This window comes from Leopardus geoffroyi, chromosome B1 (assembly GCF_018350155.1).
Source record: "Leopardus geoffroyi isolate Oge1 chromosome B1, O.geoffroyi_Oge1_pat1.0, whole genome shotgun sequence".
NCBI lineage: Eukaryota > Metazoa > Chordata > Mammalia > Carnivora > Felidae > Leopardus > Leopardus geoffroyi.
The window spans coordinates 32,236,411-32,256,085 of NC_059327.1; the positions used below are offsets into that span (position 1 = coordinate 32,236,411).

At 40.9% G+C, this 19,675-nt stretch overlaps 1 protein-coding gene across 6 annotated transcripts in view; it reads right to left on the reverse strand.

The window, feature by feature from the left end:
• Positions 1 to 19,675, reverse strand: part of CDCA2 (cell division cycle associated 2) — a 52,930-nt gene that overhangs the window by 15,305 nt on the left and 17,950 nt on the right. For 4 of the 6 annotated variants that reach the window (XM_045456768.1, XM_045456767.1, XM_045456772.1 and 1 more), the window contains 8 exons: positions 18,896 to 18,980; positions 11,743 to 11,793; positions 10,951 to 11,159; positions 8,847 to 8,931; positions 8,173 to 8,417; positions 3,879 to 3,957; positions 2,481 to 2,569; positions 1,444 to 1,581 (listed from right to left, as the gene is read on the reverse strand). In XM_045456768.1, the coding sequence (XP_045312724.1) occupies positions 1,444 to 1,581; positions 2,481 to 2,569; positions 3,879 to 3,957; positions 8,173 to 8,417; positions 8,847 to 8,931; positions 10,951 to 11,159; positions 11,743 to 11,793; positions 18,896 to 18,980 (981 nt within the window). The remainder of the gene's footprint in view (positions 1 to 1,443; positions 1,582 to 2,480; positions 2,570 to 3,878; positions 3,958 to 8,172; positions 8,418 to 8,846; positions 8,932 to 10,950; positions 11,160 to 11,742; positions 11,794 to 18,895; positions 18,981 to 19,675) is intronic. The other 2 variants (XM_045456770.1, XM_045456769.1) reach the window with 1 other exon arrangement.

Sequence of the window (19,675 nt, forward strand, 5' to 3'; positions counted from 1 at the left end):
CTGCTCAACACGTTTCTAGATCAGAAAGATTTGGGAGGCACCAACCATGCTGCCTAGGACATCACCCAGAAAATATACAATTTGGAAAGGCAAAGAGTAGAACTCTAGGGAATACAAACTAAGGGTGGGTGAAAGAAAATAAACCTTCAACAGAGACTGTAAAGGCCGCTCTCAATTATGTCAAACGCTGCTGAAGCGGCAGGTTGTCCCGGATTTTACTTACTAAGCTACTCAATATCTTGGAAAAATACTTAAAGGGAAGAGGTAGAAAATGATACACCAGACTTCAGGTAACACCTGGAACTACGACTCTACCTTAGGAGCACCTGTGTGAGTCTCTCCAGCAGCAGTGTTAGATGGGAGAGGGGATAATGGATTAATCCAGAGTTGAAATGGAATGAAAAGGGGCAGAGAACTGAGGTTACTGACAAGAGCTGGTGAAACAGCTCACGCAGTTTGGGGCGAACAGGAAACACAGGAGATGACGGGATGCCTGCCTGCTGGAGGGTACACAGAGGGGCCAGAAGACCGCTGGTACCGGACGAGGGACGTGAGTAAGGGAATGAGGAGGCGGGATGCGCCGGCAGCCGGGGGTCAGGGAACGGGACATAGAACATGCACTACTGAAGTGGGAAGGGTACTAGCAAGCTGCGGGCGGGGTGTGGCAGAGGAAGGTCCGGATCACCCAAGTAAAAGGGGTCTGGTGACTGGGTTAAGGTGCTGCACTCGCTATCCCTGACGAGACAGTGAAGTCACCTGAGCCAGCACAGGCCTTGAAGTGTTGAGAAAGACACAGAGCCAGTTTCTCAATTCTTCCTTAAACATGGGGAAGAGATTGAGCCAGCCACTGGCAGAAGCAAAGCCACACAAGTGGCAGATGGTCCACTCACCTTTGTCTAAGAAATTGGAGGAATCCTCTCAAAGGCTGAGGTTGGATCAGATGCAAAGGGAAAAATCAACTTAACATTTGAGTGCCAGCGTTTTACTGGGCTAATGTACGTAACACAACGACGAAGATACAAAAACGGTCCTCGGGTAATTATAACTGAGTACATAATTGCTCATGGTCCTTTCTTTCTTTTTTTTTTTTTTTTCAACGTTTATTTATTTTTGGGACAGAGAGAGACAGAGCATGAACGGGGGAGGGGCAGAGAGAGAGGGAGACACAGAATCGGAAACAGGCTCCAGGCTCTGAGCCATCAGCCCAGAGCCCGACGCGGGGCTCGAACTCACGAACCGCGAGATCGTGACCTGGCTGAAGTCGGACGCTTAACCGACTGCGCCACCCAGGCGCCCCAACTCATGGTCCTTTCTATTCTGTGATGATTTTAATACTCTCGGTCCAATGTTAACTGGAAAAAAATTTCTTTCCATGCTTTCCTAACCATACAACAAAGAAACGTACCACTTCTACTCTTATTATGTCTTTAAACACACACTTACTTGGTTCTTTTTAGGACGCACTCTTTCTGTGTGCTTGCTTTCCTGAGATTTCCTCCTATTAATTTTCTTTTCTTTACAGGGCTGAGCTTCTGTATGAAGTAAGTTGCAAACCTCCTCTTCTGCAAAAGTGATCAATTGCTATAAAAAAATTTAAAGTAGGGATAACCATAAAACAGTTACATTTTGATATGTTTTCCACATTTATTTTTCCTCCCACACTACTTCTACCGTTTTATATCCCAGTTCCTCTTAATTCACAAATTCCATTAGAAGCATTTTAACCAGCTTAAACTCGCATGGGGGAGAAGAGGAATTACCAATTTCTGATCTTATTAAACACAGACCCAAAGAAGCATATGCATTCTGCCCATTAAGGAAGAAAAAAAGTTTAAGATTAGTTGATTTACCTATTTACCAAATATGTATTAAGCATCTACAATTTAGCAGCTAACTGCTGTTGAGTTATGAGGGGAAATATGCATTTAGATGATCTAAATTTGAATGCTGGCTTTATTACCCAACAGTATCAGCGAAAAGCCCTATAATGGTAATATTATATATTTACGAATTTAAATAAAAACCCAACTTTACCTAATTATATAATAAAATAGGAAAAGACACACATTCAATGGGAGTTATGCTCCTACTAGAAAGTGTTAAAACCCAGTGTTAAAAACCAAAATGAAATATTTTTGTAAAAAGGTACAATTATGCCATTTTCTGGCTCTGTTATTTACACGCTACTCTTCTCCACAATAAAATTCATAAAACCACACAGATCCTAAAGAAACATTCCAAACAGATTACCTTCCACATAACACAAATTCTGATAGCATCTTGTTTTGCCGTATTTTTCTTCTAATAAAATTAAAAGCAAATCAGAAAAAGAGCATTACCGTGGTGATATGCTATGGAGGTATTAACTGTTAATGACTGCAATCAAATCAAGATTTTACCCATAGTAATTTGACCATAAAAACAAAAAATCTATAGTAAGATTTAAAAACAAATATACTATGCCAAATACAAACACTTACACTTCTTCGGTTAGAGGCCCGTGTGATTCTACCAACTTTATGGGAGGCTGTTTTCTCATGGTTATTTGAAGAACTAAAGGTATCAATGCCTGATGAGTAAGACACAAGCAAAATTAGGGTAGCTTAACATAAAGTCGTAAGAGCCATAATTTTCTGGATACACTGGGTACTCTTATAGATACCCACCTTTGCTTTTAGCATAACATAGTATCTAAGCATAAATAATTATCAAGAATAAATTTTGAGGTTCAAAAACATGCTTTAAAATTTTAAGTTCCCTCAACACCCAGAAACCGTCACCACTTTCCACAGAGACAGCATATTACCCTAAGACAACAGATTAAATCATATTATAGGAAATACCATATTTTCACTGATCGCATCCATTTATCCCAAGCTACATTTTGTACAATAAAATTGCAATGAAGGGCATTAAGATGATCCTGAAAATAACTATTGTAATTTACAAAATTCAAGTAATTTTTCATCTGACCACTTTTAATGGTGTAAATGAAAGGAAGTATAATGTGTGTTAAAGAGCACACAGTCTTTAGAATATGATAGACTATGCTTCCAAGCTCAGCTCTAAGTTCGCACTACAGGTCTTGGATTCTGCACCCGTGAACCTGGTTCGTGTTGTCTAGCTAATGAGAAGCCACTAAAGGACTTTGATCAAGGGGGAGAAACACGAATAATGGTTCCCATCCTAAGTGCTTTTCCCATAACATTTGTCGTCTAAGTCCTGGTTTGCCTTATCATGATCAAAAAAAAGCCAGAGACCTTGAAAAGTGCATGTGTCCAAAAGGCCAAGTTAATGTTGGTGAACAGGTCTGGATACTGAAAAAAGACCCATACGATCCGGATCACTCAACAAAAGGAGCCTACTACTGATAATTAAGACTTGAGAGGGCAACTGCACTGCCTGCAGTGACTTGAAAAATGGCACTACCTATCTATGGAAGTTCAATGTGGGTGATTAAAAGATATGAGACTTGGATGGGCAAGAGGCTTCTTATAAGCTTTCCTGTACTATTTATTTTTTTTATTTTTTTAGTGTTTATTTATTTATTTTTTTGGAGAGACAGAGCATAAGCAGGGGAGGGGCGCAGAGAGAGGGAGACACAGAATCAGAAGCAGGCTCCAGGCCCTGAGCTGTCAGCACAGAGCCCAACATGGGGCTCGAACTCACAAACCGTGGGATCGTGACCTGAGCCGAAGTCAGATGCTTAACCGACTGAGCCACCCAGGTGCCCCAATACTATTTGGTTTTTTAAACCAAACATGCATTATTATAATAAAAATAAAAATTTTAAAAGGAATTAAGGAGATTTAGTTTCATATTGACACATACTGAAAATGACACTTGTATGATTATAAGATTAAAAAAAAAGTTACTACCTGAAAGAGTCTCAGAGATTGAAGACTTATTAAGAGGACTCAGAACGGCAAATGACACCTGAAGAGGTTCTATGTTTTCCTGAACAAAGAAAAACAAGAGCAGAAATTAGGCATCCTTAAACTCAGTGGACGTATGTGCCCAAAAGAAAATAAGGACTTTTGTAGGTGGAATTGTAATAATCATAAAGATGAGAAATCAATAAAAAAGTCAAAGCAAACAAAGATATTGGATATAAACACATTTTATAATATTTACCAATCTTTAATGAAACTATGTTTATTAACTACAATCCAACAAATAAAAATAAAACATTAAGTGAAAGTAGCCATAATGATCCACTAACAAGTTACTCTTTGGTTTATTTAAAATCACGCATCTTAACTTTAAAATAAATAGGGCATTCCATTAATAAATACAACCTAACATTTCAATATTATTCAGGGGAAATTCAGAGAAAATGCCACTATAAATGCAGAACCACATTGCTAGTATGATGGTAGCTGTTGGTTTCTCATAGAAAAAAACTTGTGACTTTGAAGAAACTTGTCTTTAATCATTAGTTTGGCATAGAGGTTTTTTTTGTTTTCCCCAGAAATGACCATATGGCTTTTCTTAGTTTAATGTGGTGCATTACAGCTTGTTTTTCAAATATTAAACCAACTTTGCATCTCTGGGTTAAATCTCACTTGGTCATGATGTAGTATCTCTATGTATTATGTTCATGAGGATACTGGATTATAGTGTTCTTAAAAATGTCTGATTATGAAATACATATTTAAAAGGAAAAAAAGAATGGAATGTTTACATTTAATGAATACACATTTAATTCATGGATTCGTGACTAGTGTTTTTAAATAGTTGTTCCTAAAAATTCTGAAAACTGAAAAAATCAAAAATAAAAAGATAATGTCTGACTACGGTGTCAGGTTAATGCTGACATTAATGAACTGGGAATTACTCCCACCTCCTCAATTTGTTTGAAAGAGTCTGCAAAATGAGGTCTTCCTTAAGTGTCTGGTAGAATTCAGTAGCAAAATCATCTGGACACGCAGTTTTCTACGTGGGAAGGTTCTAACTACAACTGCAATTTCTTCAGCTGATATAGGGAGGATGAGGTAAGGGATTTCTTCTCAAGTGAGACTGGGTAGTTTGTGTTTTTCAAGACATAGGTCTAGTTTATCTAAATTGTTGAATTTATTGGCAGTAAGTTTTTCATAATACTTCCTGATTATCCTTTTATCTGTATGAACCTTCTAATAATACCTGTTAGAATGTATAGTCACCGCTCATTCCTTATATTGGTAGTTGGAGTATCTTCCCTTTTCCCTGAACAGTCTGATTACAAGTTTACTCATATTATTGTTTTTAGGCATAATCTTTTTATTTCAATGACTTTTCTCTATTGCTTTTCTTTTTCACTTCACTGAGTTCTGCATTTATCTTTATTAAGTCCTTCTGCTTACTTTGGCTTTAATTGCTTTTGTCAGTTTCTTAAAGTGGGAGTTGAGATCACCAATTTGTCTCTTTATGTTGAAATACAGGCTTTATTCCCCTCTAAGCCTGCTTTAGGTGCATCCCATACATTTTTGTTGTTGTTTTGTTTGTTGTTTAGGGTTTACAGCATTCATCTTTAACTTATACCACTTTGCGTACAGGTTAAAAACCCCTCCCAGCTTCCATACCATGTTACTTTTGTTGTATATTTCACTAACTAGGTTATAAACCAAATAATACACTAGTTATTCTTGCCTTAAACAATTTTTTATAAAGATTAAAGTGTGCTACATTCACCCACGTGTTTATAGCATTTTCAATGCTCTTCATTCCTTTGCTAGATTTCCATCTGGAACCATTCTCTTCCTGATGAAGGGACTTCCCATAACATTTCTTCTAATGCTACCCTGCTACATAAGTAATGAATTCTCTCAGCTTCCATATGTCTGAAAAAGCCTGTTCTTCACCTTTGTTTTGAAATATAGTTTCACTGGATATAGAATTCTAGGTTGACAAGTTTTTGTTGTTGCTGTTATTTGGCTTTTTGCTCCAAGTAATTAAGTACGTCTTCAAAAGATGCTGCTGTGTTGTCTTCTGGCTTGCACAGTTTCTAATTAGAGTTCTGCTGCCTCTCATATTGTTGTTTTTTATGTCATGTGTCTTTTTACTCTGGTTCCTTGCAGGCCATATATCACTGATTCTAAGCAATGATGTGTCTTTGCATACTATTCCATGTTGCCTGTGCTGGGAATTTGCTAGACTTCAGGATCTGTGAGTTTATCATTTTATCATAGTGGAAAATTTTCCATCATTATGTTTCAAACTTTTTTTTTTTTTCCTGTTCTGTCTGATCTCTCCTCTCCTTTGGGACTCTAATTACATGTATATTATGCCACCTAAAGTTGCCCCAGCTTACCAACTGCTCGCTTTTGCTCAGTCATTTTTATTCTTTCATGCAGAATAATTTCTATTGTTGTATCTTTAAGTTTGGTAATCTTTTCTTTTGCAGTCTCTAATGTGCTATTAATCTCATTCAACCTAATTTTCTTCCCAGAGAATATAATTTTCAGAGTTCAAGTTGGATCTTTTCTATATCTCATGTTCTTAACAAGCTCACTCTTTCCTGCACCTCCTTGAACATAGGAAAGATAGATTAAAAAAACTTTCAATGCCTCCGTCTATAAATTCTACCGTATGTGTAATTTCCGGGTCTACTTTTATTGATTGATTTTCCTCTTTATTATGGGGGCACCTTTTCTTACATGTCTATTAGTTTTTAATTGAATGTCAGACATTTTGAATGTAACACTGTTTGACACTGGATAGTTTTGCTATTCTTGAGCTTTGTTAGACAATGCAGTAAAGTTACTTGGAGAAAAGTGGTATCCTTTCAAAGCTTTTAAACTCTGCTAGGCTTTTAATCTAATTCTGTTCTACTAGTGAGGCAATACTCTCCTGAGTGTCTGATGTGCTGTGAATTATAAGGTTTTTCCACCACTCAGGTTGCTGGGAACACTACTACTGCCCCTCTGTGAACCCTAGGGATTGTTCCCTCTGTTCCATCTGGGTAGTCATTTCCCTGGCCTCGGGCAGTTTACTTACAAGTTCATGGAGACCAGTGCTCAGCTACAGATTCAAGTGAGACCCTTTGCAGATCTCCAAAGCTCTCTGTGCAGCTCTCTCCTCTCTGGTACTCTGCCATAAGCTCTAGCCTCCTACACTTTTCCAGACCCTAACTCCCATCCCTTCAACTCACGGAGACCACCAGGCTCCGCCAAGGTAAGCCCTTCCTGTGCAGTGGCCTGGCAGTCCAGCCCAGGCAGTAAATTGGGGCTCTCGAACAGCTTGCCTCACTTGTTACCCTCTCTCAGGGATTACTATCCTATGCTTCCTGATGTTCAATGTCTGAGAACCACTGTTTTGTGTGTTTTCTGGGGGGTTTTTCTTTTAGTTGTTTCTCATGAAAACATAAATTAGGTCCCTTTGACTCCATCTTGGCTGAGAGTGGAGTATTCTTATTTCAAAGTGTAATAGGCCAGGGAGAGAACGAATGATGGTCCCAATATAAAAATAGGCAATTCTCTACAGAAGAAATTCAAATGGCTCACAAACGTATGAAAAATGTTCAAACCTCACTAGTAAAAACTAGAAGTTTTCAAGTCATCTTTTTCCATTAAGCTACTAAAAAAAAGTACAGTTAATACCCAGGGTTTACAAAGTATGGTAAAATAAAACCATTTATACTGCTATTGAGTCCAGACTGGTACACTTTCTGGATGTTCACCAATATGTATCAAAAAGGTGAAACGCATTCCTCTTCTTTCATGCGGTAATTCTCCCTACAGAAATTCATCTGAAGGAAACAAGTGTATATTTACAGCATGTCAGTTCTAAGACTGGTGCTCTTTCACATCTTTCCTCCTCTGAAATCTGAGCGCATCTTACAAATTCATGGGGCGCCAGAGCTTACGGTCTAGCCTTCTCTCCTGGTGATACATAAAGCAACGGTACATCCTACAGTCCACAGTATTTCAGCTCCACGAAACATTCTATGTACAAGGAACCCTGCAAGTAGGAGAGAGCAGGGAATAACGCATGCACTTGTCGGGATGAGCACAGGATGGGGCGGGGCAGGGCGGTGGGGGGGGGGGGGGAACCTACCTATACAAGTGCATTAAATTATACCATGACACATCATCTAGTCCATTTCATGATTTCAAAGCATAATTACTGTTCACATAAAACAGGTGAGGTCTGATGAAAATATAAACAAGTTTGCTCCACACTTTGCACACTTACAAGATTCTCCCCCTTGTCATCAAAATCTGGTTGTGGTAACTGTGCAGGAACTGGTGATTGCTCGAGTGGCAGGGGACTGACATTACTCAAATCCTTTTTGCGAACAGGTGTTCCTCCTTTACGCAACGGAGTATTTGCTGGCAAAGACTCATCAAACACCTCAGGGCTTAGATCCTCTCCAAAAGTAACTCTCTTCCTCTTCCTGACATTTAGAAAGGCTGGCACTTTACAATTTTCTTGACTTTCTGTAGATAATGAATGGGTAGATAAAAAATTAGGCTACATTTCTTATCTAAAGTACGTATCCTAGAATCTTTTAGCAGCTATTATTTGTATAATAGTAAATACTGTTTGTAGAGAAAAAAAAATTCAAAATGGAAAAGGTAAGCAGTATTTCTAATTACAATACAGTAATAGATTTTAAAGTAAATTTTGCATGAGTATCTTGGAAGTTTACAAAATTGGAATATTAATTTCCTTTAAGTGTTACCATTAAGTACAAATGGGCAGATGAAATGAACAGACCAATTCTCAGACTCCAACCAACTGTTCATTCCCATGTAACTTCCAAAGCATCGAGGCATTTAGCAGATCATTGAAAATACCACATACTAGAACAGAGTTTTACAAGAAAACGGTATCCTCAGGCTTCCAAATAAGTGTGGATTTCTTACCTGTTGTTTGTTCTTTGCAATAGTTTGCAAGATTTGAGATTAAGCTCGGATGAGTCCCGTCATCACAGAGATTGTCACGGTGTTCCTAAACAAAATAAACATCCATGAATAATTTTACGCATATAAATGCACACTCACAGTCATTAGGAATGGTCACTTTGAACTTTCTTCTGCCAAAGGTAATAAATACTATGTAGTGTCGCAGATTACGTTTGCTTTCATAACTGTTCTGGGGCTTAGTGACATCAGCCACAAGAAAACCTGGACTCTCTCTATATTACTTTAGTAAATCGTATTTTAGGAGAAAATTAAAGAACAGAAATCCATAACATGGGCTGAATGCATTCCATCATTTTTAATCTAGCAAATGAAGTTAAGGAAAATATGAGTGGCTAGAGGTGTGATGTACTATGGATGGTTTCAGATGAGGCTATCTATAGGTGTAAAAATTGCACAAAAACAAGAAAACAGGTGAATGGCATAATAGGGTGTTTTGTCTCTTAAGTATGGGAAACAGACTTTTTTTAAGTGTGGAAATCTCCTGTCCCCATTACTATATTCCTGATTTAGGAGCAGGGAAAGAAGGTGGTATCTGTCCCTCTCTGCTTCCCCAAAAGATTATAGAGTTCGTGAGGAAGGGACAGCGCAAGTCCCGAATCGCCAAACAAGGCAAAACTCAACACAGGGCCACTGGAGGGAAGCAGGGGAGCGCCAGGGCCGTGGGCTGCATGAGTCACCTCCAAACCATCATCTGCTTCCCAAACCCTGGACCAGTCCTTGTTCTCTAGAGCTGTTCATTTTCTCCAGTGCACCCATTCCAAAAGCCCCTCCTTCTCTAAGCAAATGCCCTGCCCCAAACAACCCTCCTTGAGCAACTGTCTCTCAAGTCCATTTCATTTTCCTGACCAGGAAAACGCCCATTATTTGTGAAATAAGTGAACTTAGAAAATAAAATTCTTGTGAATTTTTACATTTGTTTATAATCAAAACAACCGTGAAAATTAGCAAACAACTCAAAGTGTATACACCTACAAACTTTGGAGAGCTTAGTAAAAAGATCAATTATAAAAATCTTCACATAATTTCAGTGGTGGGACTGGCTGTTTGCTACGTAACGTCGTTCATCAGTAAGAGTTATACGGATCATGAAGATGCTAAGCCTGTTTGAAAAGAAACCAAATACATAGGATATGAATAAGCAGCCCTGTATAGAGACCCACATCAGCTCTTCAACCAGAAAAACTGTTGAACAGTTAAATAACCACTGACCATAACTACGTCTGTAAATAGAAGGTACTACTTTACTTTGGCTTTAGAAACAGATGTGTAGGCAGGGCGCCTGGGTGGCTCAGTCAGTGAAGAGTCTGGCTCTTGATTTCGGCTCAGGTCATGATCTCACGGTTCTTGAGTTCGGGATTCTCAATCTCCTGTCTCCCTCTCTCTCTGCCCCTCCCCACTTGCGGGCACACACGCGCCCTCTCCCTCAAAAATAAATAAATAAACTTTAAAAGAGAAAACAGAAAAGAAAGAGATGTGCAGGCATGGCTATATATTTAAATGCGTACGGATTGGAAAAAAAATTACCTCTCGTTTGCCGGGCACTGGTGCTAATTTCCTATTATTATTCCACTTACTCTGCTCAAATTAGCCATCCTTGCAGAGATGAAACCAAGGTACAAAAAGGTTACAGAATTTGCCCAGCTCTTAAACTTCAGAGTCAGAGTTTGAAACCGGGCACCTGGAGTCCAGAGCCCAGCCATTCAAACTTCTCACAGCATTCACAGCCTGGATTTTTTTTTTTGTTTTTTAACATTTATTTATCTTTGAGAGACGGAGCGAGACAGAGCATGGGTGGGGGGAGGGGCAGAGAGAGGTGGGTACACAGAATCCAAGGCAGGCTCCAGGCTCTGAGCTGTCAGCACAGAGCCCGACGCGGGGATCAAACCCAAGAACCGTGAGATCATGACCTGAGCCGAAGTCGGAGGCTCAGCCTGAGCCACCCAGGCGCCCGCAGCCTGGATTTTAACATCAGATTTCTCGTGCTGTTTTAAACCAAAATGACTTTTTATTCCATTCGCTTTAGGACAAGTAGCTCTCAACTCACCTGCAGGCTTTCTAGAAACAGGTTAACAGAGGGTTTCTTTAGCACCGAACGAAGTACGAAGGTCTCAGAGGATGCAACGTCCCTCTTGCAGAGTGGAGTGACCAGTGACCTGCCTTCAGGAGTCGTGTCTGTGCTCACTTCCATCAAGTTGTCAAGGGAAACAGCAACACTTGATCTTTCGCCCTCTACACACTCAGCAACCTTGACTCCTTCCGAGTGAACACGTAAACAAGAGACGTAGAAGACATCTGAATCAGGTTGTTCCACACCAAAAACATTATGTATTTGCAAAGAGAATAACGTGCTACAAGTAATTCCACCCTAGGGGCGCCTGGGTGGCTCAGTCGATTAAATGCCCGGCTCCTGCTGTCAGCTCAGGTTGTGATCTAACGGTCAGGGGATCGACTGTGTGGGGTCGTTGGGCTCTGCAATGACGGCATGGAGCCTGCTTGGGATTCTCTCTCTCCCCCTCTCTCTGCCCCTGCCCCGCACTCACTCTCTCTCAAAAATAAATAAAGAAACTTAAAAAAAAAAAAAAAAAAAAAAAACGAAAAGAAAGAAAGAGAGAAATTCGACCCTAATATATCCTGCTTGGGGAATGATATCTGGAATTTCATTTGGATATATAAAAAGAAGACAGAGAAGTGGCAATGGTCACAACTTGCTAACTACTGAGGGTAAAGGTAAGCGAAGAGTTTTGGCTCCCACGAATCTAAGACGGTGCTCGCAAAACAGAGCGACTGTTAGCCTGCCTCCACTCACAACACCCAAGACTTACACCATAAAACTAACCTGAGTTGAACAACGACTGAGGACCAATTTTACTGCTGGAGTCAGAGGCATCTCAGGATGCAAGGGTGATGGGAGGGAGAAGATGGGATGAGAAGAGGAAAGATTATCAAATCAAAACATTTATATGTTGTGTGTGCCTGCAAACAACGCAAAGCTTCCTCCTGCAAAGTTTTTTTCTCACGGGAGTATTTCTTTATGACCCACATTTAACAACCATGTTGGGATCTTTTTTCTAGGTGCTAGACCTAGACATGACAGGCACTCCTTTCTAGGTGCTAGAGATACAACAATGAATAAAACACACAAAGCCCCCGGGATACCTGGGTGGCTCAGTCGGTTAAACGTCCCAATTCTTGGTTTCGGCTCAGGTCATGACCGCACGGTTCATGCATTCGAGCCCTGCCTCAGGCTCCATGCTTACAGTGTGGAGCCCGCTTGGGATTTTCTCTCTCTCTGCCCCGCCCCTGCTCGCATGCTCTCTCTCTCAAAATAAACCTAAAACCAAAACCAAAACCAAAACCAAAACCCACATAAAGCTCCCACACTTTGGGGAACAAATAGACAGTATAAAAGACCTGGGAGGGGTAGAAGGTGAGAGGAAGCTATGGCTACGAAAGGGGGAGCACAGCATGAGGGTTCCCTTTGCTGGAACGGTTCTCTATCTTGACTGAAGGCAGTGTGGCCACATGAGTCTCCCCACATGTTAAAATCACATGGAACTAAATATACACATAAATGAGTGCACGTCAGACTGGTGACATCTGAAGAAAAGTCAGTGGATTGTATCAGTGTTAATTTCCTGGTTGTGACACCATATTACTGCTACCCAAGATGTCACCACTGGGGGACACTGGGGAGGGTGGACACTGGATGTCTATATTATTTCGTACAACTGCAAGCGACTCTACAGTCATCTCCAAATAAAGAGACAAGATTAAAGAAATGTTTCGATAACGACAAGTAGTAATTTAGGCCTTTAAAGGAAATGATGTAGAAGTTAAGGGGATAAGGCAGGATATGGTGGGAGGGGGGAGCTGCTGTTTTGAGGGGTCTCAGGGATCCAGCAGGCATCTGGGTGAAGGGACGAAGTGAGCCACGCACACATCTAGGGAAGAACATTACACGCATGAAGCCAAGTGCGAAGATCCGAGAGAAGAACGTACCGACACACTAGCGGGACAACGAGGCCGGTGTGGCTGGAACAGCCTGAGCAAGGAGAAGAGAGATAAGAAGCTTCCAAGAGAAGGCTAAGGACTGACCAGGCCGGGTGTGGACTGGCTACTATTCTAGGTACAGCGAGAGGTCAATGAAAGATTTTGAGAAGGGGAATGATATAGTGTAACTGTCATTTTGAAAGGAGCACCCTGCCCACCGTGTAGAAGAGTCCGAAGAGGGAGGTGGACAGAGATGGAAGCAGGGAAATCACAGAGGAGACAAAACAATCCAGGCAAGAGAAGGCGGTAGCCTGGACCACAGTGATGATACTTAGGAGGTGGGAAATGGTTAGGCATTTGATACATTGTCAAGATAAAGCCAACAGCATTTGTTAACGGCACTCAAGTTTAACTTTTGAAAGGGAGGTGTCAAGGTAATGTCGAGGTTTTTGACACAAGCCAATTGGATGAATGGTCAGTATTGTTTACAGAGATGGAAAAAAAAAACCCGAAACAAACAAACAGATGAGCAGTCTCCGGAAGGAGAAACAGTTAAGACCCACTTGAGTATGTTAAGTCCGAGATGTTTATTAGACATCCATGTGGAGACCAGAAAAGGCAGCTGAGCACTTAGGTTTAGAGTTCAGGGAGGACACCAAGGACGGGTATTGCAATTTTGAAGTCAACAGCACAGAGACAGCATTCAAGGTGGTGGGAATGCCTACAATCACCTAGGGAAGTGAGTGTGGAGAGAAGTCGGGAGCACTGAACCCAGGGCATTCAAATGTTTAAAGGTCAGGATGGAAGAGAAGGAATAAAGAAAACAGACAAATAGAAAATGGCCAGGGAAATAGGGGGAAACAAGAGGGAATGAAGTCCCGATGCCCAGTGAAGAAATGGTTTCTCACAGGACACTGTCAGCTCTGCCTGCCATGCTGAGACGCCAAGGAGAGGGTACATGGAGAGTGACTACTGGGATAGCAATGAAGAGGCTACTGGTTACCGAGGCCCATTTGGAGCTGCATCGAGACAGAATGGGAGGCGAGGGCACAGGCCCGGCCTGTTCTTTTAAGGGAGCTTTGGTACATTGGGGCGCCTGGGTGGCTCAGTTGGTTAAGCGCCGGCTTCGGCTCAGGTCATGATCTTGCAGTTTGTGAGTTCAAGCCCCCGCGTTGGGCTCTGTGCTGACAACGTGGAGCCTGGAGCCTGCTTCAGATTCTTCTCTCTCTCTGCCTCTCCCCCACTCATGCTCTGTGTGTGTCTCTCAAAAATAAATAAACATTAAAAATTTTTTTTTGTTTTAAAAAAGGGAGCTTTGCTACAGAGGAAAACAAGGAAATGGGTTTCTGGCTGAAAGGAAACCCCGGGACAAAGGCCAGTTTAAGATGGGAGATACTACAGCGCGTTGCATGTTAATGGGAAAAATGAACAACTCAGAAAAGAGGGGACACTTCATGCAGAAGGTCCTCAAAGAGGGAAGGGACCATACTGAAGGGGTTGGCCTTAGATAAGAGCCCAGAGGATCTACCATAACAGGAGGAAAGGGGGGGGGGCATGCTTGTTCAGAGAGGCAGGAGGGTGTGGTGGTGAGTGGCCCAGGCCATTTGCTTGACATCTTTCCTTTTCCTGTCAATAGAAGACACAGACGACGAAGGGGCACCAGGGAACTTTTATCTCAGTCATTTGTGAGTAGGGCTGCCAGATCTAGCAAATAAAACCGCAGGAGGCCCAGTTAAATTTTGAATGATATCTAATTATTTATATGTATGTATGCTGATATAAAAGAAAAACAGCACAGAAAACACACTTATGCTGAAGAATTATTTTTTGTAAGAAATAAATTATAAATACCTTAAAAAAAAAAAAAGGAAGGGAAGGAGGGTTGGAAGCTTAAATGAAAAGAGAAGGTATGATTAAAGAACAGAAGGGACGGCCAGTGAGGCTATCAACGTCCATAAAATTCATCTCAGATATATGGAGGGCAGAACAGAGTAGGAAGGCAGATTCACGGGCTGCATCTCCGGCAAGGTGGGTAAAACAGGGTGGAGAAGGCAAGGAGATCATGGAGGTATCATGTGGGTTCTCCTCTGCGAGCTCTCCTCTAAGTATTTTCTATCCCCTTTTACAAAATCTAACACAGCTCTGTGCCTCGGCCATCATGTTATGATTCAAATTAAGTCAGAGAAGACCTACATTACAAGAAATGCTGAAGGAAGTTCTTTTTCAGGTTGAAGGTAAATGATACCAGAGGGAAACTTAGATCCTCAGCAAGGAATGGAGAGCATCAGAAATGATAGCTATCAGGATAACCAGAGAAGATTCTGCTCCCAATATATAGGATTGGTGAAAGCAAAAATATTGTGGGATTTAAATACAGAGGGTATCTATAGTGTCGAATACCATAAAAGACACGGGTGGGGAGATAGGAAATAGATCTATACAGTAGGTAAAGCTTCAATCTCCCCTAACACCAACTCTATTCGGGTTCCGGGACCCAATTCTAACATGGGGGGAAGGGAATCTCCCAGACAGACCACCAGCAAGCAATTCTCAGACACCAGCGGGGTGTCTAAGAATTCAACCCAATTCTGACACTATCCAGAGACAGCATCAGCTTCTGGAGGTGAAGGGCTCAGTTCTACAAGCGCATCCCCCATCTCCCGCTTAAGATGCCAGTCACAAGTCCTGGGCTGTCTCCTGTGCCTCTGACCCACCTGCTACAGACCAGAGGTTCCAACAACTTCCTCCTTAGACTGGATGCTAGTCACGAGTCCAGATTGTGACCTCCACTTCTGACAGCGTGGCTATCAATCAAGAGGCTCTCGGGACCTACTCCTTATGTTCTCTGAATTTGCCAGAGCAGCTCAGAACTCAAGGAAACACTTATGTTTACCAGTTTATTGAAGGAAATGATGAAGGATACGAATCACCAGCCAGATGAAGAGAACATAGGGTGAGGTACCCACATCTCCACATGTTCACCAACCCGGAAGCTCTCTGAACCTTGTCTTTTTGAGTTTTTATGGAGGTTTCAATTACATGGCCATGACTGATGAAGTCACTGGCTGATTCAACCTCCAGCCCCTCTCCTCTCCTCAGAGATCAGGGGGCGGGGCTGAACCCTCCAATCACATGGCTGGTCCGCCCAGCAACCAGCTCCTGCCACTGGGTGGGGTCTAAAAGCCACCTTCATTAGTAATAAGACACCTATGTCACCTTCATGGCTTTAAAGTATTTTTAGGAACTGTGGATGAACATCAAATTTATCTGAAGGATGTATACTTGGTCATCCAAATATTTACTCATTCAAGGAATATTCATGTAGATAACCAATATGTATTTCTTCATTTTTTTTTTTGAGCAGCAGGCAAAAGTTTATTAGACCATAAGATTAGAAAGGAGGAATAGGAGGAAAGCTCTCCATTTGAAAGTGAATGTCCAAGGACTATAGGCCAGGGTCCTTGCCTTTTTTTTCTTTTTCAATACATACATAATTTATTGTCAAACTGGCTAACATACAGTGTGTAAAGTACTCTTGGTTTTGGGGGTAGATTCCCGTGGTTCATCGCTTACATACAACACCCAGTGCTCATCCCAACAATTGCCCTCAATGTCCATCGCCCATTTTCCCCTCCCCTGCCCCGCCATCAACCCTCAGTTTGTTCTCTGTATTTAAGAAGTCTCTTGGGGTTTGCCTCCCTCGCTCTCTGTTTGTAACTATTTTTCCCCCTCCCTTCCCCCACAGTATTCTGTTAAGTTTCCCAAGATCCACATATGAATGAAAACATATGATATCTGTCTTTCTCTGGCTAATTTCACTCAGCATAATACCTCCTAGTTCTATCCACGTTGCTACAAATGGCATGATTTCATTCCTTCTCATTGCCAGGTAGTAATCCATTGTACCAATTTGTATTTCTTTTTTTTTTTTTTTTTAATTTTTTTTTTTTTTCAACGTTTATTTATTTTTGGGACAGAGAGAGACAGAGCATGAACGGGGGAGGGGCAGAGAGAGAGGGAGACACAGAATCGGAAACAGGCTCCAGGCTCTGAGCCATCAGCCCAGAGCCTGACGCGGGGCTCGAATTCACGGACCGCGAGATCGTGACCTGGCTGAAGTCGGACGCTTAACCGACTGCGCCACCCAGGCGCCCCCCAATTTGTATTCTTATAAATCATCATAATGTACTGTCTTTTACCTGAAGTTATCAGTATTAATTCTAAGTAGACTGTGAAAGGTTAAGGATGTATATTACAATTGTAACTATGAACAAAAAAAGATGCAACAAGGTGAGTTTAAAAGGTAATGGATAGGGGCGCCTGGCAGGCTCTGTAAAGCATGCAACTCTTCATCTTGGGGTTGTGAGTTGAAGCCCCATGTTAGGACTAGAGATCACTTAATACATATATATGTATACATATATACATGTATACATACATACCTATATACGTGTATACATGTATATACATACATATAACATGTATGATATGTATATATAACACGTATGATATGTATATATAATACACATATATGCATATGTGTATACTACGTATAATATGTATATATATAATATGTATATATGTATACGTAATATATACACTTACATTTTTTAATATTTTAATATTGAAAACAGATAAAAGGTAATGAATAAACAGATTTCCAAAAAGGAGATTTCAAATATACTCAAGAAAGACAAAAGGGAAACAGAGGAACAAAAAGTAGAAGAGAATACGCGTGAAAAAAAGGTATTTATTTACTTATTTAAAATTTTTTTTTAAGTTTGAGAGAGAGACAGCATAAGTGGGGGAGGGCCAGAGAGAGAGACAGAATCCACACCGCCAGCACAGAGCCTAATGTGGGCTCGAACCCAGGAAGCCGTGAGATCATGACCTGAGCCGAAACTGAGTTGGATGCTAGACTGACTGGGCCACCCAGGTGCCCCCCAAAAAAGGTAGATTTAAATCAAACCGTATCAATAATGACTTGAAAAGCTAATGGGCCAAACACTCCCATGGAAAAGAAGGGGTTTTTCAGAATAAATAAAAAAGCAAGACCTAACTATATACGTACAAGTTTTACTTCAGGGGAGCCTGGGTGGCTTAGTCAGTTAAGCATCCAACTTCTGCTCAGGTCATGATCTCGTGGTTCATGAGTTCAAGCTCTGTGATGGGCTCTGTGCTCACAGCTCAGAGCCTGGAGCCTGCTTCAGATTTTGTGTCTCCCTCTCTCTCTGCCCCTCCCTTGCTCATGTTGTCCCTCTCCGTCTCTCAAAAATAAATAAATATTAAAAAAAAAAGATTTCGGGGCGCCTGGGTGGCGCAGTCGGTTGAGCGTCCGACTTCAGCCAGGTCACGATCTCGCGGTCCGGGAGTTCGAGCCCCGCGTCGGGCTCTGGGCTGATGGCTCAGAGCCTGGAGCCTGTTTCCGATTCTGTGTCTCCCTCTCTCTCTGCCCCTCCCCCGTTCATGCTCTGTCTCTCTCTGTCCCAAAAATAAATAAACGTTGAAAAAAAAATTTAAAAAAAAAAAAAAAAAAAAAAAAAAAAAAAAAAAAAGATTTCAAGACACAGGTAGGCTGAAAGTAAACCTAATACCTTACAGGTAACTTTCACTCAATATAAGCATACTGATTTGGGGGAAGTTTTGAATGCTGGTCCCTTTCCACAAACTTAAAAACCAAAAACAACATGTGCAGTGTTTTGTCTTACAAAATACACTAGTTAAGGGTTCAGAGATTCTGTTTTTTATAATGGATTCTACCAGCTTGGAAATATTTCACTAATTCTTACTGGTGGCAGTTCAAAAAAAATAAAAGTCATCTCTCATATAACAAGAATTCTGAAACATTTGTACTAGACTGTGAGCTCCTCAAATGGAGGGCACCATTTCAGTTTTCCCAAATTTCAGCATATAGGTAAATGCTGAAACATAAATATCCACTTGAACAATATGTTTCAATGGGTGAATTGGCATGTATTAAGGAAAGATTAAACACTTACCACTTGAAGCTTCTGTGAGATCTGAAAGTGAAACAGACTCTTCAACCAAATATCCAGACTGCGTTAAACCAGATTCAAAAGATTTCTTGGGAGGAAAAAAATTTAAAGAAATATTAAATCTTACTACTTACAGGAGTACTGAGATCTTTGTAAAGATTTGAGTAAGCATTACAGATTATCTGGAAATCTGACGTTAAACCAATCAATCATTATCTGCCTAATTGTTACAAAATACAGGAATGGAACTAAAAACATCAGCAGCCTAAACATCCTACCAAACAAATTTCAGCTCCCTAGTAAAAGGTTATAGGACACATTTTTGTTGCCTTATTGTTTGAAGTCTACAAAACCGTATTAACTGATTCTAAAGAGAAAATTCTCAAAATTAACGAAGGATGTTATATAATTATTAATCAAACAACAGGATATCAATAGCTAGGCTAGGAAAACCATCAATGGCTAGGACAGAAAACACACTCATATTAATGTGGAAACCATTTCTAAATCGTGGTGTATGTCCAAACAATCCAAGTTCTGATGAGAAACTACTGGTTCTGTCAGACAACGATTTCATATCCGGGAGGAAAAAGCAGAGAGAGCAGAGATTGTAAGTGACTCCAAGATACAAATGAAACCTACTGGACCCTGAAGAATCTTTAATGACTATCAAACATTCATTATGCGGGTCCAGAGAAGATCGAAAGGAGATGCACTGAATCTACGTGACAGAGAAGGTGCCAGGAATGTTCCAGCTGTAATGGTGACAGGTGTCTCCTCTCA